Below are 14,112 nucleotides of genomic sequence, written 5' to 3'. Positions count from 1 at the left end.
CGCCTTCTTGAACCACTGCTGTCTGTGTGGTGCAGATACACCCACAGAGCCGTTACAGCGGCGGAGCCTCACTTGCAGAACGCACAGCCGCCGATCTACTTTTGCATTTAGACGGCTGGTTCAAAAAATGTCTGGTCAATGATGACCTCTAGAATGCCCAGGGTGGGAGATTCAACAATAGCAATGCCAGTGAACATCAAGGGGAGGAGGTCAGGCTTTCTCTTGTTGGGAGATGCTCATTTCCTGGAACATGTGTGGCACAAATGTTTTTTTTTAAATACACATTTTATTGCGGTATTTTTTGGCATTATGACAACAACACAATAAACAATGTACATGAAACTATAAACATAGTGCAAAACCCGTCTTCCTCCCTTACAGGTCCCACCTTTATTTATTTATTTTTTAAAAATTTAGAATACCCAATTATTTTTTCCAATTAAGGGGCAATTTAGCGTGGCCAATCCGCCTACCCTGCACATCTTTGGGTTGTGGGGGTGAAACCCACGCAGACACGGGGAGAATGTGCAAACTCCACACGGACAGTGACCCAGATCCCACCTTTATTAACCCCCTACTCTAAGCTAAACTAACCCCCCCCCCCACCATGACGATTAATTTTCTGCGAAGAAGTCGACAAACGGTTACCACCTTTTAAATAAACATTTTATTGAAGTATTTTTGGTATTATAGCAACAACAAAATAAACAATGTACATGAATCTATAAACATAGTGCAAATGCCGTCTCCCTCCCTTACAGGTCCCACCTTTATTAACCCCCTACTCTAAGCTAAACTAAACCCCCCCCCCCCCCACCTTCTGCTGACGATTAATTTTCCACGATGAAGTCAACGAACGGCTGCCACCTCCGGGTGAACCCTAACATTGACCCTCTCAAGGCGAACTTGATTTTCTCCAAACAGAGAAAGCTAGCCATGTCCGATAGCCAGGTCTCCGACTTCGGGGGCTTTGAGTCCCTCCAAGCTAATAGTATCCGTCTCCGGGTTACCAGGGAAGCAAAGGCCAGAACGTCTGCCTATTTCTCCTCCCGGATTCCCGGGTCTACCGACATCCTGAAAATCGCCACCTCTGGACTCAGCGCCACCCTTGTTTTTAACACCGTGGACATGACATCTGCAAACCCCTGCCAGAATCCCCTAAGCTTCGGACATGTCCAGAACATGTGGACATGGTTCGCTGGTCCTCCCGCACATTTTGCACACCTGTCTTCCACCCCAAAGAATCTGCTTATCCGGGCCACTGTCATGTGAGCCCGATGAACGACCTTAAATTGTATTAGGCTGAGCCTGGCAAATGTTGCGGACGCGTTGACTCTACTCAACGTATCCACCCATGGACCATCCTCTATCTCTCCTCCCACTTGCGCTTCAGCTCCTCGATCTGCGTCTCCTCTGACCCCATAAGTTCCGTGTAAATGTCAGAGACGCTCCCTTCTCCTCCCCACCCTCTGGAAATTACCCTGTCCCGAATCCCCCTTAGCGGTAGGAGCGGGAAGGTTGACACCTGTTTACGTAGGAAGTCCCGCACCTGCAGATACCTGAATTTGTTTCCCCTCGCCAACCCAAACTTCTCCTCCAGCGCCCTCATACTCGGAAAGCTCCCCTCTATAAACATATCCCCCATCCTCTCAATCCCTGCTCTCCGCCATATCCGGAACCCCACTGCCATACTTCCCGGGGCAAACCGGTGATTATTACAGATTGGGGACCAGACCGATGCTCCCTCTGCTCCCACATGTCTCCTCCATTGCCCCCAAACTCTCAGGGTCGCCATCACCACAGGACTGGTGAAGTACTGTGCTGGTGGGAACGGCAGAGACGCAGTTACCAACGCCCCCAGACTACCAACGCCCCCTTGCACGAAGCCGCCTCCATACGCTCCCATGCCGACCCCTCCCCCACCACCCACTTCCTGATCATGGCTATATTCGCAGCCCAGTAACAGTTACTAAAATTTTGCAGCGCCAGCACGCCCTCTCCCCGACTCCGCTCAAGCATTACTGTCCTTACCCGCAGGGTCTTGCCCGCCCAATCAAAACCAGAGATCACTTTGTTGACCCGTTTTAAAAAGAACCGCGGAATAAAGATGGAGAGACATTGAAACACAAACAGGAATCTTTGGAGGACCATCATCTTCACCGTCTGCACCCTCCCAGCTAATGTCAACGGGAGCGCGTCCCACCTCCGAAAATCGTCCTTCATTTCGTCTACTAGCCGGGCCAGATTAAATTTATGCAGCCGGTCCCATTCCCGCACCACCTGAATGCCTAGGTTCCTAAAGCATTCCCCTACTAATCTAAACGGCAGCTCCCCCAATCGCCTCTCCTATCCCCTTGCCTGGATCGCAAACATTTCACTTTTCCCCATATTTAGCTTATACCCCGAAAACCAGCCAAATTCCCCTCGAATCCTCATGATTTCTTCCATCCCCTCTAATGGGTCCGATACATACAGAAGCAGGTCGTCTGCATAGAGCGAGACTCTGTGCTCCCCCCCCACCCCAGACTAGCCCCCTCCAGCCCCTTGAGGCTCTCAGAGCAATTGCCAACGGCTCTATAACTAGCGCAAACAACAGTGGGGAGAGGGCATCCCTGTCTGGTCCCCCGGTGCAGTCTAAAATAGTCCGATGTTGCCCTTTTCGTCCGTACACTTGCCACAGGAGCCTGATACAGTAACCTGACCCAGTCAATAAAGCCCCGCCCAAATCCGAACCGTCCCAGTACCTCCCACAGATAATCCCATTCCACCCGATCAAAAGTCTTTTCTGCATCCATTGCGATCACTACCTCCACCTCCCTACCTTCCGGGGGCATCATGATCATATTTAACAGCCTTCTTACATTGGCCACCAACTGCCTACCCTTAACACCCCGTCTGGTCCTCACCAATAACGTCCGGAACACAATCCTCAATCCTTGAGGACAAAATTTTGGCCAGCAATTTGGCATCCACATTGATCAGGGATATCGGCCTGTAGTACCCACACAGTTCCGGGTTCTTGTCCCGCTTCAGAATCAGTGAAATCGTGACCTGTGACATTGCTGGGGGCAGCACCCCTCTCTCCCTATCCTCATTGAACATCCTCATCAACACCGGCCCCAATATCCCAGAGAACCTTTTATAAAACTCCACTGGGTACCCGTCCAGCCCCGGGGCTTTACCCGCCTGTATGGCCTTCAGACCCTCCACTATCTCTTCCAACCCGATCGGGGCCCCCAGCCCTTCTACCAGCTCCCCGTCCACTTTGGGAAATTCAGCCCCCCCCAAGAAGTGCCTCATTCCCTCCGGCCCCGTTGGGGGTTTTGACCTATACAGCCTACTGTAGAAATACCTAAACGCCTTATTCACCCCACTGATTCTCCAACCAGGTTCCCATCTCCGTCATTTACTTTCCCTATCTCTCTGGCTGCCTCCCTCTTTCTAAGCTGCTGTGCAAGCATTCTGCTGGCCTTCTCTCCACACTCATAGGTTCCCCCCACTCGCCTTTCTCTGCTGCTCCACCGCCCTCCCTGTGGTTAACAGCCAAACTCCGCCTGTAGCCTCCGCCGTTCTCTTAAAAGCCCTGCCTCTGGGGTCTCAGCATACCTCCTATCGATCTGTAGTATCTCCTTAATCAGTCGGTCCGTCTTTGCCCTATCTACCTTCTCCCTGTGTGCCCGTATCGAGATCAGCTCCCCTCTAACCACCGCCTTCAGTGCATCCCAGACCACCGCAGCTGAAATTTCCCCCGTTATCCCCACACAGTTCCCAACAGAAAAACACCAAAATCTAAACAAGCGCACCGCCAGCCCCAACAGTGCAAATGAAAACCTTAACTCACTCAGCTCTGCCACTGGTCCCAAATCAATACAGAAGGCATTACAAACAGCTTCCACAAAACGAAAAACTTTTTAAAAAAAGAACAGAAATGAAATGAAATGAAAATTGCTTATTGTCACGAGTAGGCTTCAATGAAGTTACTGTGAAAAGCCCCTAGTCGCCACATTCCGGTGCCTGCCCGGGGAGGCTGGTACGGGAATCGAACCGTGCTGCTGGCCTGCTTGAAAAGCCAGCGATTTAGCCGAGTGAGCTAACCAAAAAGAGAAACCAAAAGAGAAAAAAAAACTATGAACGCTGCAGCAAAGTTCAAAAGTTCTCAGTCCACCACCAGTCCTTTCCTTTTCACAAAGTCCAGCGTGTCCTCAGCCGACTCGAAATAAAAGTGCTGTTCTTCGTACATGACCCAGAGACGGGTCGGATCCAACAGTCCGAACTTCACCTTTTTATTAAAAAGGACTGACCTAATCTGGTTGAAGCCCGCTCTTCTCCTGGCCACCTCCACACTCAGGTCTTGGTAAACCCGCAGGATACTATTGTCCCACTTACAGCTCCGTGTCTGCTTGGCCCACTGTAGAAAGCGCTCCTTATCCAAGTACCTATGGCGTCTCACCACCATTGCCCTCGAGGGGTCTCCCATTCGCGGCTTCCTCGCGAGTGCTTGGTGAGCCCTGTCCACCTCCAAGGGTCGGGAGAATGTCCCATCCCCTAGCAGCTACTCAAACCTATCTGCGATATATGTCCCAGCGCCTGCTCCTTCAGACCCCCCCGGGAGCAAAACAATTTTCAAGTTCTGCCGGTGGGACCTATTCTCTAGGTCCTCCACCTTCTCCAGGAGCTTCTTCTGCTGGTCTCTCAGCATCCCCACCTCCAACTTCACCGTTGTTTGATGTTCCTCCTGCTCAGCCAGCGTCTTCTCCACCGTCTGGATCGCCCGATCGTGGGCGTCCAATCTAAGCTCCAGCCGCTCAAGCCTTCCTGAATGACTTGCATCAGCTGCTCCATTGACCGCTGGGTCGACAAACCAGAGATTCGGTCCTTTGCCATGCTGTCTCCTGCTGCAGCTTCAGCCCAAGCCTTCTCTGTCTTTCTGTTTCTGCCTTTACGAGCACTTCCAGTCCTTCTCTCCATGCACCGATGTGGGAATTCAGTACACAATTGCCTCTGTCTTCAGTTTTACAGTTAAAGTCTGGTAGAAAATCGGGGGAAAAGGTCCAAAAGTCCGACCCGAGCAGGAGCCACCAAATGTGCGAATTACTCCTTCATAGCCGCCACCGGAAGTCCATGTTATTTGTCATTTATCAGCCCAAGCCCAAATGTTGTCCAGGTCTTGCTGTACGCAGGCACAGGACAGTGTACAGAAACAGAAGCTTACCGCGAACAAACATTTCATGCACTAATAAAAGATTCCCTTTGGACACCAAGCTCACCGATTTCTCCCTCCATTCCAAGTTTAGGGATTGTTATGGAAGTTCGTGTTTCAGTCTCCAGTCTCCGTTTAGTCTCCCCTTTCTTCCCGATTATGTATCTGTGGAAAAAGGAAAACTATATTTTCATCACGCTGAATGTATTTCATGGTCAGGTGAGGACACCCTTGCTCGTGGAACGAATTAAACTGTCAAAATGTTTTTTGAAGCCATTAATCCTTGGACAAGGTAAATATCAAGAGTTCGCCTTTCTGGAAGTGACACATGTTAACTATTTATTTTTTTTATAAATGTTTTTTATTGGGTTTTTGAACAAGGTATATTTACCGTTATGTACACAGGATAAGAACCATATATATATATATATATATATATATATACACATATATACGAAGAAAAAAAGAAAATTGCTTGTCACGAGTAGGCTTCAATTAAGTTACTGTGAAAAGCCCCTAGTTACCACATTCCGGCGCCTGTTCGGGGATGCTGGTACGGGAATCGAACCGTGCTGCTGGCCTGCTTTCAAAGCCAGCGATTTAGCCGAGTGAGCTAAACCAGCCCCAGAAGAGAAGGGCACACCCAAACATACCAAAGAAAAGAAAATAATACATAATGTTAACCATTTATGATGGATTTTAGCAGGGCAGCACGGTGGCGCAGTGGGTTAGCCCTGCAGCCTCACGGCACCAAGGTCCCGGGTCAATCCCGGCTCTGGGTCACTGTCCGCGTGGAGTTTACACATTCTCCCCGTGTTTATGTGGGTTTCGCCCCCACAATCCAAAGATGTGCAGGGTACAAAGAACAAAGAAAAGTACAGCACAGGAACAGGCCCTTCGGCCCTCCAAGCCTGCGCCGACCATGTTGCCCGTCTAAACTAAAATGTTCTACACTTCCGGGGTCCGTATCCCTCTATTCCCATCCTATTCATGTATTTGTCAAGGTGCCCCTTAAACGTCACTATCGTCCCTGCTATCCCTGGTGGATTGGCCACGCTAAATTGCCCCTTCATTTCATTTTTTCATTTCATTTCATTTTCATTGGAAAAAATGAATGTAAATAAATTTAAAAAGAAAAATGATGGATTTTATCCGGCAAATCAACCTCACTTTAGAAACTTAAACAATTGTTGGTTTAGTGAAGGAAATTTTGACTTCTTTATAAAGCCGCTCCACTTCCATTGAAGAGAACTAACTTGTAATAACCCGTACTTGTCTAGAAATGAGAGGAGTTGATGTTTACCCACTGCTGAAATGTAAGGAGGCTGTGCTCAGTTTGTACAGGTAACCTCACCAATCTAACACTTAACTTGCATCTTCTATTTAAAACTGTTCAATGCTAAATATAAATTTGGGAAGGATCAGTTTCCAGTCTCTCGCAAATGGATCACTCAGCATTTCAGTCAAAGTGGGTAAGGACCTGCTGGATTAAATCAGCTTTCAAAAAAATGTTTCTTGTCTTGCTGTGAGTTTATAAGCTGACTGGTGGACGATCAGTGTTTGTTAGTCCCCTGCCCTACGGCAGAGCCTGGTCTCCAGTCGTCGCAGAGTCCCCTGCCACCGGACCTCGCTCCGCTGGGACCGTCCGGTGGTTGGTGTGCAACGACCACTCCACGTTAAAACAATTCGCAAACAGGCATCTTCCAGCTCCAACCCCATCACACACACCCAAATGAATTTCAGGATCTGGAATGTCAGGGCCCCAATGGATAACCCCAACAGTGACAGAATCGAATGTCGCACCGTCATCATAACCCAGGAACACTGGTGCTACAACACTGACGTGGCCTCCCTGAGCAATGACACGACTGGCAGGAGAAGGCCAGCTTAAAGAACAAGGCGGTGGATACCTTCTTCTGTAAGGGAACGCCATCTCTACGGGTCTGACTTCGCTGTAAAAAAAAAAAAAAAAATTTGACAGACATCTCAATAAATCCCCTGCAGGTAAGTGAGGACCTCATCACCTTACAGCTCACACTGGCCCACCAGCAGTGGTTTAGTACACTGGGCTAAACAGCTGGCTTGTAATGCAGAACAAGGCAGCAGCACGGGTTCAATTCCCGTACCGGCCTCCCTGAACAGGCGCCGGAATGTGGTGACTGGGGGCTTTTCACAGTAACTTCATTGAAGCCTACTTGTGACAATAAGCGATTATTATTATCATCGCAGCCATCAGCGCCTACGCCCATAACCCGAGATGCATTGGACGAGGCAGAAGAGACATTCTACTCCAGCCTCGACCAATGGCTGTCCTGCATCCAAAGGTAAACAACCCGATTCTCCTCGGCGACTTCAATGCCCAGAATCAGGAAGGACGCAAACCTTTGGAAAGGCGTGTTAGGCAGGGAAGACGTAGGGAAAGCAAACACCAATGGAGTCCTCCTCCTGACGAAATGCCTCGAACATGACCTGGTCATCACGAACACCCTGTTCTGCCAGAGAGACAGGCACAAGACCTGTGGCAAGACCCCCGCTCCAAGCACTGGCACTTAATAGACGACACCATCATCCGAGTGAGGGACCGCAAAGATGTCCGCATCACGACTGGAGCCGACGACACTGCTGGACTGACCACCGACTGATCCGCTCGCCCACCTCCATCAATCTGGCCCCAAACCGACACAGGCAGAAGAAACTCGGCCGCAGGAGGCTCGCTGTCGCTGGAATCAAGACCCCGAGAAGAAAGAGCTGCTCAGCCTGGTGCCTCACAGCGAACCTGGCGACGATCAGAGAGCCAGAGCCGGAGAGCTCCCACAGCTCCTGGTCTGCCCTAAAATCCACCACAGTCAGCAGCTGAGAGGAGACGCTCGGTCTCTCGACCAGGAAACACCAGGACTGGTTTGACGAGAATGATCAGGAGATTCATCACCATTCTCCGCCTGTTCCACGATGACATGTAAGCTGTGATCCTCAGCAACAGATCCACCACAAACCCGATCCGAGTGTAACCTAGGGTCAAGCAGGGCTGCTTCATCGCACCAATGCTCTTCTCCATCTTCCTCGCTGCAACACTCCACCCATCCAGGCCAGGGACAAAACCACCCCAATTTCTGTCCGAGTTGCTGGACACAGGTGACGTTTCTGTGTCACACACTCAGAGACCGAACTACAAACCAGCGTTGACGCATTCACCAAGGCATTTGAGAGACTAGGCCTCAGACTAAACATCTGGAAGGGACAACATTGTCCATTTCCCATACCTTGGTGCGAGAAGACATCAATGATGAAATCCAGCATCGACTCCATTGAGCCAACACGGCCTTCGGACTCCTGAGGAACACAGTGTTCGATGACCAAGATCTCAAATCCAGCATCAAGCTCATGGCCTACAGAGCAGCCGTGGTCCCCACCCTCCTGTTTGCATCAGAAAGATGGACAATGCACAGCAGACACCTGGAGACATATCACCAACGCTGCCTCCGCAGAATCCTGCAAAGCCACTGGCAGGATAGGTGTACCAATGTGAGCGTCCTCTCCCAGGCCAATATCTCCAGTATCGAGGCACTGGTCACATGCCCCATCCCATGGCTCCATGCCCAATAAACTCGCTAAGTAAGTGCTCTACTTTGAGCTCTGCAATGTCAAGCGATCATTAGGAGGGCAGGGGAAACTCTATCCGGACATCCTGAAAACTTCCCTAAATGCAACATCCCCACCAACAAATCGCTTGCCCTCGAGTACGCACAGTGGAGAAGAAGCATCCTCGAAGGCGCCAATCATCTTGCATGTCGAGTGGAACGCGTGGAAGGCATCCGTCAGAGCGTGCAGAATCCAGAGCGTCGCACCCACCTGACTCATTGATCACCACCTAACCCACCTATGGCAGAGTCTGCAGCTCCAGGATTGGTCTATTCAGCCATGGCAGACCCAACACACCCCCCAGAGAGGAAGAAAGTCATCCTCGAGCCTGAGCGACTGCCAGAGAAGGGGTTTTAAGCAGCTAAGTCCCACAGAATCCCCACAGTGCAGAAGGAGGCCATGCGGCCCACTGAGTCTGCACCGACCCTCCGAAAGACTACCCAGCCTAGACCCACTCCCCTGCCCTATCCCAGTAACCCCACCTAACCTGCAAATCTTTACACAGGAGGGCAATATAGCAGGGCCAATCCACCCAAGGTGCACAGCTTTAGAGGAAACCAGAGCACCCGGAGAAATCCCATGCAGACACGGGGAGAACGTGCAGACTCCACACAGTAAACCAAGGCTGGAATCGAACCTGGGTTTCTGGCTCTGTGAGGCATCAGTGCTAACCACTGTACCTCCCCTCTAACGGACAGCAAACATTATCTCTCCCCTCCAATACCAACACCGATAGGAACACCGTCAGTCATTATCACACCCTCATTCACAGGAATTCTCTCCCTGAAGCCTTTGCTATGTCATTCGTTGTCTTCAAACCTCTCCATAAAATCTGGTCACCTCAAGGAACAATAGAAATGTACAGCACAAAGGGAGGCCACTAGGCCTATGGTGCCTGTACTGGTTGTTAGAAAGAGCAGTGATGGCCCATCCCACATTCCTGCGTCACCCCTGACAGTCACTCATCCTCAATAAACTCCCTTTTAAAATGATTGATGGAATTAATTTTTACCACTTCGCAGGTTGAGCATTCCAGCTCCCAAAAATTCTTATCTTTCCTCTAGATCTTTCACTAATGATTTTGAATGTATGGCCCCATTTGCCAAAGGGAACACTTTTCCTCCACCTGCTCCATCAAATCCCCTCATCTTGAACATCTCGAGTAGGTAGGTACATCTCAATCTTCTCCATTTCAAGGATAACAGTCCTTACTTTTCCAATCCCCCCCCCAACATCCTGGAAAATGTCCTCTATACCCAGTGAGGTGCCCAGGATTGTCCACAACATTTGAACTGCGTCTTATCCAGTGTTTTCGTGTTTTATTTCTTCAGCTCTTTTCTTAACTCCTATTCAGTTCCAACAGCCCGCCCACCCCCAACGAAATATCTTGGGGAATCTGAATATATCAAATGGTGAAAGCTGTACATTGAATAGTGCACTGCCACCCTATGGCAACACTGGAAAACACAAACAGTCTCGAACTGGCCTTGGCTGAAAGCTATCTTTAATATTTTGCCGACAAATTAAATTAGATCGTCAACATCTTTTCCCAAAGGTAGAGGAGTCTAGAACTATAGGGCATAGGTTTAAGGTGAGAGGGGAGAGATATAAAAGAGACCAGGGGGGACATTTTTTCACACACAGGGTGGTGAGCATCTGGAACAAGCTGCCAGAGGCAGTGGTAGAGGCGGGTCCAATTCTTTACCTTTAAAAAACAGTTAGTTACATGGGCAGGGTGGGTATAGAGGGTTTTGGGCCAAATGCGGGCAAGTGGGACTAGCTTAGGGATAGAAACTGGGCGGCATGGACAAGCTGGGCCGAAGGGCCTGTTTCCATGCTGTAAATATCTATGACTCGATGACTCTAAGAACATTTTCATTGTTCATGTTGAGGGTCAGTGAGAATATTTTTTAGATCAGTTAGAAACTAATTGCTAACATCCCCAGATCTACAATGAAGTTCAGTAGCTCACAAACAGGGCCCTGAAAAGAGAAAACAAAACTGGATTTATATTTTGGGTACAGATTTCAGTGTACCGTTCCATCCCTAAATCTGATAGAGAGAGAAAGGTACAGTTTCCCTTTGTAATCAGCCAACTCGTACCTTGAATATCAAAGCATGCCACATATAAATAAATTACGTGGGAATTCAGTGCTAAATGCACTGCCTATTTTGTGCGATAGATTGAAAACTATTGTTTAAGACCAGCTGTTTAAGACCATAAGATAGAGGAATAGAAGTAGGCCATTCGGCCCATCGAGTCTGCTCCACCATTCAATGTGACCATGACTGATCCGTTTAAGGCACCAGCCAAGATTGACCAGGCTCCAAGTCAAACAGTTTGTTAGGATCTTTATGGCCCTACTGTGTGACTGGGATGTGGGGAAAGGACATGGTTTAGTCTAGGGCAAACAGAAACATGCTTGTAAATCCCAAACAGTGACAACTCACTTGTAAAGAGCGCTGGGCACAGCCATGGCACAGCGGTAGCCTCGGTCCGTCTGCTCTATAAGTAGAGAGTCACAAGGCTCATCCATATAGTCTACAACTCCTGCAGAAGAAGAGGAGAAATCGTTAACAGCACTGTTGCACCTTGGAGCGCCGATTCACAGTTGAGGTGCAGCAACACAAGTGCATAGAAGAGTCCAAATCAGGCCGGTTAAAGGCTACGTAAGGAAACATAAGTGATGATTGTTCTATCTCTGGTACAATGGGATACCTTAGTCAAGGTATGGTAGTTTACGTCAGTTCTGGAGTATGGTAAGTCCAACAGGAAATGAAGAATGGGTTGGAAATAAGACCATAACACATAGGAGCAGAATTAGGCCACTCAGCCCATCGATTCTGCTCCGCCATTCATTCAAGGCTGATATTTTCTCATCCCCATTCTCCTGCCTTCTCCTCATAACCCCTGATCCCCTTATTAATCAAAAACCTATCTATCTCGGTCTGAAAGACACTCAGTGATTTGGCCTCCACAGCCTTCTGCGGCAAGAGTTCCACAGATTCACCACCCTCTGGCCGAAGATATTCCTCCTCATCTCTGTTCCAAAGGATCATCCCTTTAGTCTGAGATGGTGTCCTTTGGTTCTAGTTTATGTCGAAGTACAATACAGAAAAATTGCATTCGGTCGTTCCACTGCACACGTAACCACTGGAAAAAATGTTCATGTCATTGTTTTATCCATGTCTATATTCTCTTTTGTGAGGAATTATGAAAAAGAGGGCAGCACGGTAGTACAGTGGTAGCAATACTGCCTCACGGCGCAGAGGTCCCAGGTTCAATCCCGGCCCTGGGTCACTGTCTGTGTGGAGTTTGCACATTCTCCCTGTGTTTGCGAGGGTTTCGCCCCCACAACCCAATTATGTGCAGGCTAGGTGAATTGGCCACACTAAATTGCCCCTTAATTGGAACAAAATGAATTCGGTACTCTAAATTTATATTTAAAAAAAGAACAATACATTGGAAAATTCATACACTACACACCACCAATTTTCAGCCTGTTAAAGACTGCGGTTTTAATTAGTTTTCCTCTCGAGTTTTAATTACAACGGAGCTACACTTTTTAAAAGCTGTGTAAGCCTTTCCACTGAAAAGCCCCAGGTAGCGTGTGCAGTGGACCGACTGTTAGTGACTTTCTGGGGACTACTTGACGCCTACGCAGGAGGCAGCATTTGTACAGCAGAATGAAGATCTGTACTCAGCAGCAGCCCCCAGCCTAGCTGGCCAAGTTAGTGAGACTGCTGCATAATAGACTTGGAAGTGGGAGCTGACAGAACAGCACAAAGGGCTCTCTGGAATTGACAAGCCATCATGCAGCTCCTGGCACTGCGTAAAGCAGGTTTCAGTCTGGGCTCTGCAAGAAGATCACAGGCTCCAGGACGTCAACAGAATTCTACTAGTGTATTGGCAGGCATACTGGCATTGGGAATGCCTCAATAAGTTTAGAATCACTACAGAGCAGAAGGAGGCCATTCTGCCCATCGAGTCTGCACTGACCCTCTCAAAGAACACCCCACCTAGGCCACAAGCCACCCTATCCCCATAACCCCACCTAACCGTTGGACACTAAGGGGCAATTTAACCTGGCCAATACACCTAACCTGCACACGTTTGGACTGTGGGAGGAAACCGTAGCACCCGGAGGAAACCTACGCAGACACGGGGAGGACGTACAAACTCCACACAGTCACCTAAGGCGGGAATTGAACCCGGGTTCCTGGCCCTGTGAGGCAACAGTGCTAACCATTGAGCGACCTTTTTTTTTGTTTTATAGCATATTATTCCTGCTGCATACAAAGTAAAAAACCTCTCTGCAATAACATTGACAGAGATTGCCTTCCAGAGGACACTGCGTCCGAGGAATGTGCCATTGGGGGTCCCCAGGAGCACAGTGTCATGTCCCCAGTGTATTCTGAACTTCAGACTAATTATTATATTTTAAAAAGCTGAAGACCAAAGGCTACAAAAAGATGGCTACTCGACGATCACCTGACTTGTTTTGTGGATTGAAATTAGTCCCCTGTCTCAAGGGGAAACAAAGGAACCTTCCAGACTGATGGGCACTCGATGCCTTAACCTTAAACTAATTCAAAAGGGTAATTTCAAATAGAATGGGTCATTCAGACACAAGACACCAGCCATTTCAAACTCTCGAGGTGTGAAAGCCACCACACAGGATGTTGATCGACCCAACTACCAAAAAGAGTCATCGGACTCGAAACTTTAGCTTTTTTTTCTCTCCCTACAGATGCTGCCAGACTTGCTGAGATTTACCAGCATTTTCCCTTTCGTTTCAACTACCCACCTTATATATAGATAATATATATTATCTATAGGAGATTGTTACAGTGCAGACTTTGTTTGCACTGGAGTGCTGAGCTTGTGGCATTTGAGTGCTACAGTGAGAGTTTGGTGACTGAGGGAGTGCTGAGCTTGTGGCATTTGAATGCTACAGTGAGAGTTTGGTGACTGAGGGAGTTAGGTGAGGAGGGAGTAAGGTGCTCCTTACATTTCATTTCCTATATTTATCAAAGAGCATGAAGGGAGCCAGGAGTTTAGAGTACAGCTGACTGGAAGTAGAGTCGGAGGGCGGAGGTCCAGTTGGTCCAAGGGGCAGCTAATTCTGTAAAGTAAGAGGGGATGGAGGCTAGGGCAGTTGCATGCTCCTCCTGTAGGATGTGGGTGGTGAGGGAAACTACTGGTGTCCCCGGTGACTATACCTGCGGGAAGTGCACCCAACTCCAGCTCCTCAGAGACCGTGTTAAGGTAC

General features: G+C 48.8%; 1 protein-coding gene across 3 annotated transcripts in view; it reads right to left on the bottom strand.

Moving 5' to 3' along the window:
* The window catches only part of ascc1 (activating signal cointegrator 1 complex subunit 1), a 68,139-nt gene that overhangs the window by 43,895 nt on the left and 10,132 nt on the right, over nt 1–14,112 (bottom strand). For all 3 annotated transcript variants that reach the window (XM_038783263.1, XM_038783262.1, XM_038783264.1), the window contains 2 exons: nt 11,291–11,390; nt 5,268–5,365 (listed from right to left, as the gene is read on the bottom strand). In XM_038783263.1, the coding sequence (XP_038639191.1) occupies nt 5,268–5,365; nt 11,291–11,390 (198 nt within the window). The remainder of the gene's footprint in view (nt 1–5,267; nt 5,366–11,290; nt 11,391–14,112) is intronic.

The sequence above is a fragment of the Scyliorhinus canicula genome, chromosome 22, assembly GCF_902713615.1.
Source record: "Scyliorhinus canicula chromosome 22, sScyCan1.1, whole genome shotgun sequence".
Classification (NCBI taxonomy): Eukaryota; Metazoa; Chordata; class Chondrichthyes; order Carcharhiniformes; family Scyliorhinidae; genus Scyliorhinus; species Scyliorhinus canicula.
Note: the sequence above shows the minus strand (reverse complement) of the source record. Positions and strands in the feature narration are given on the sequence as shown.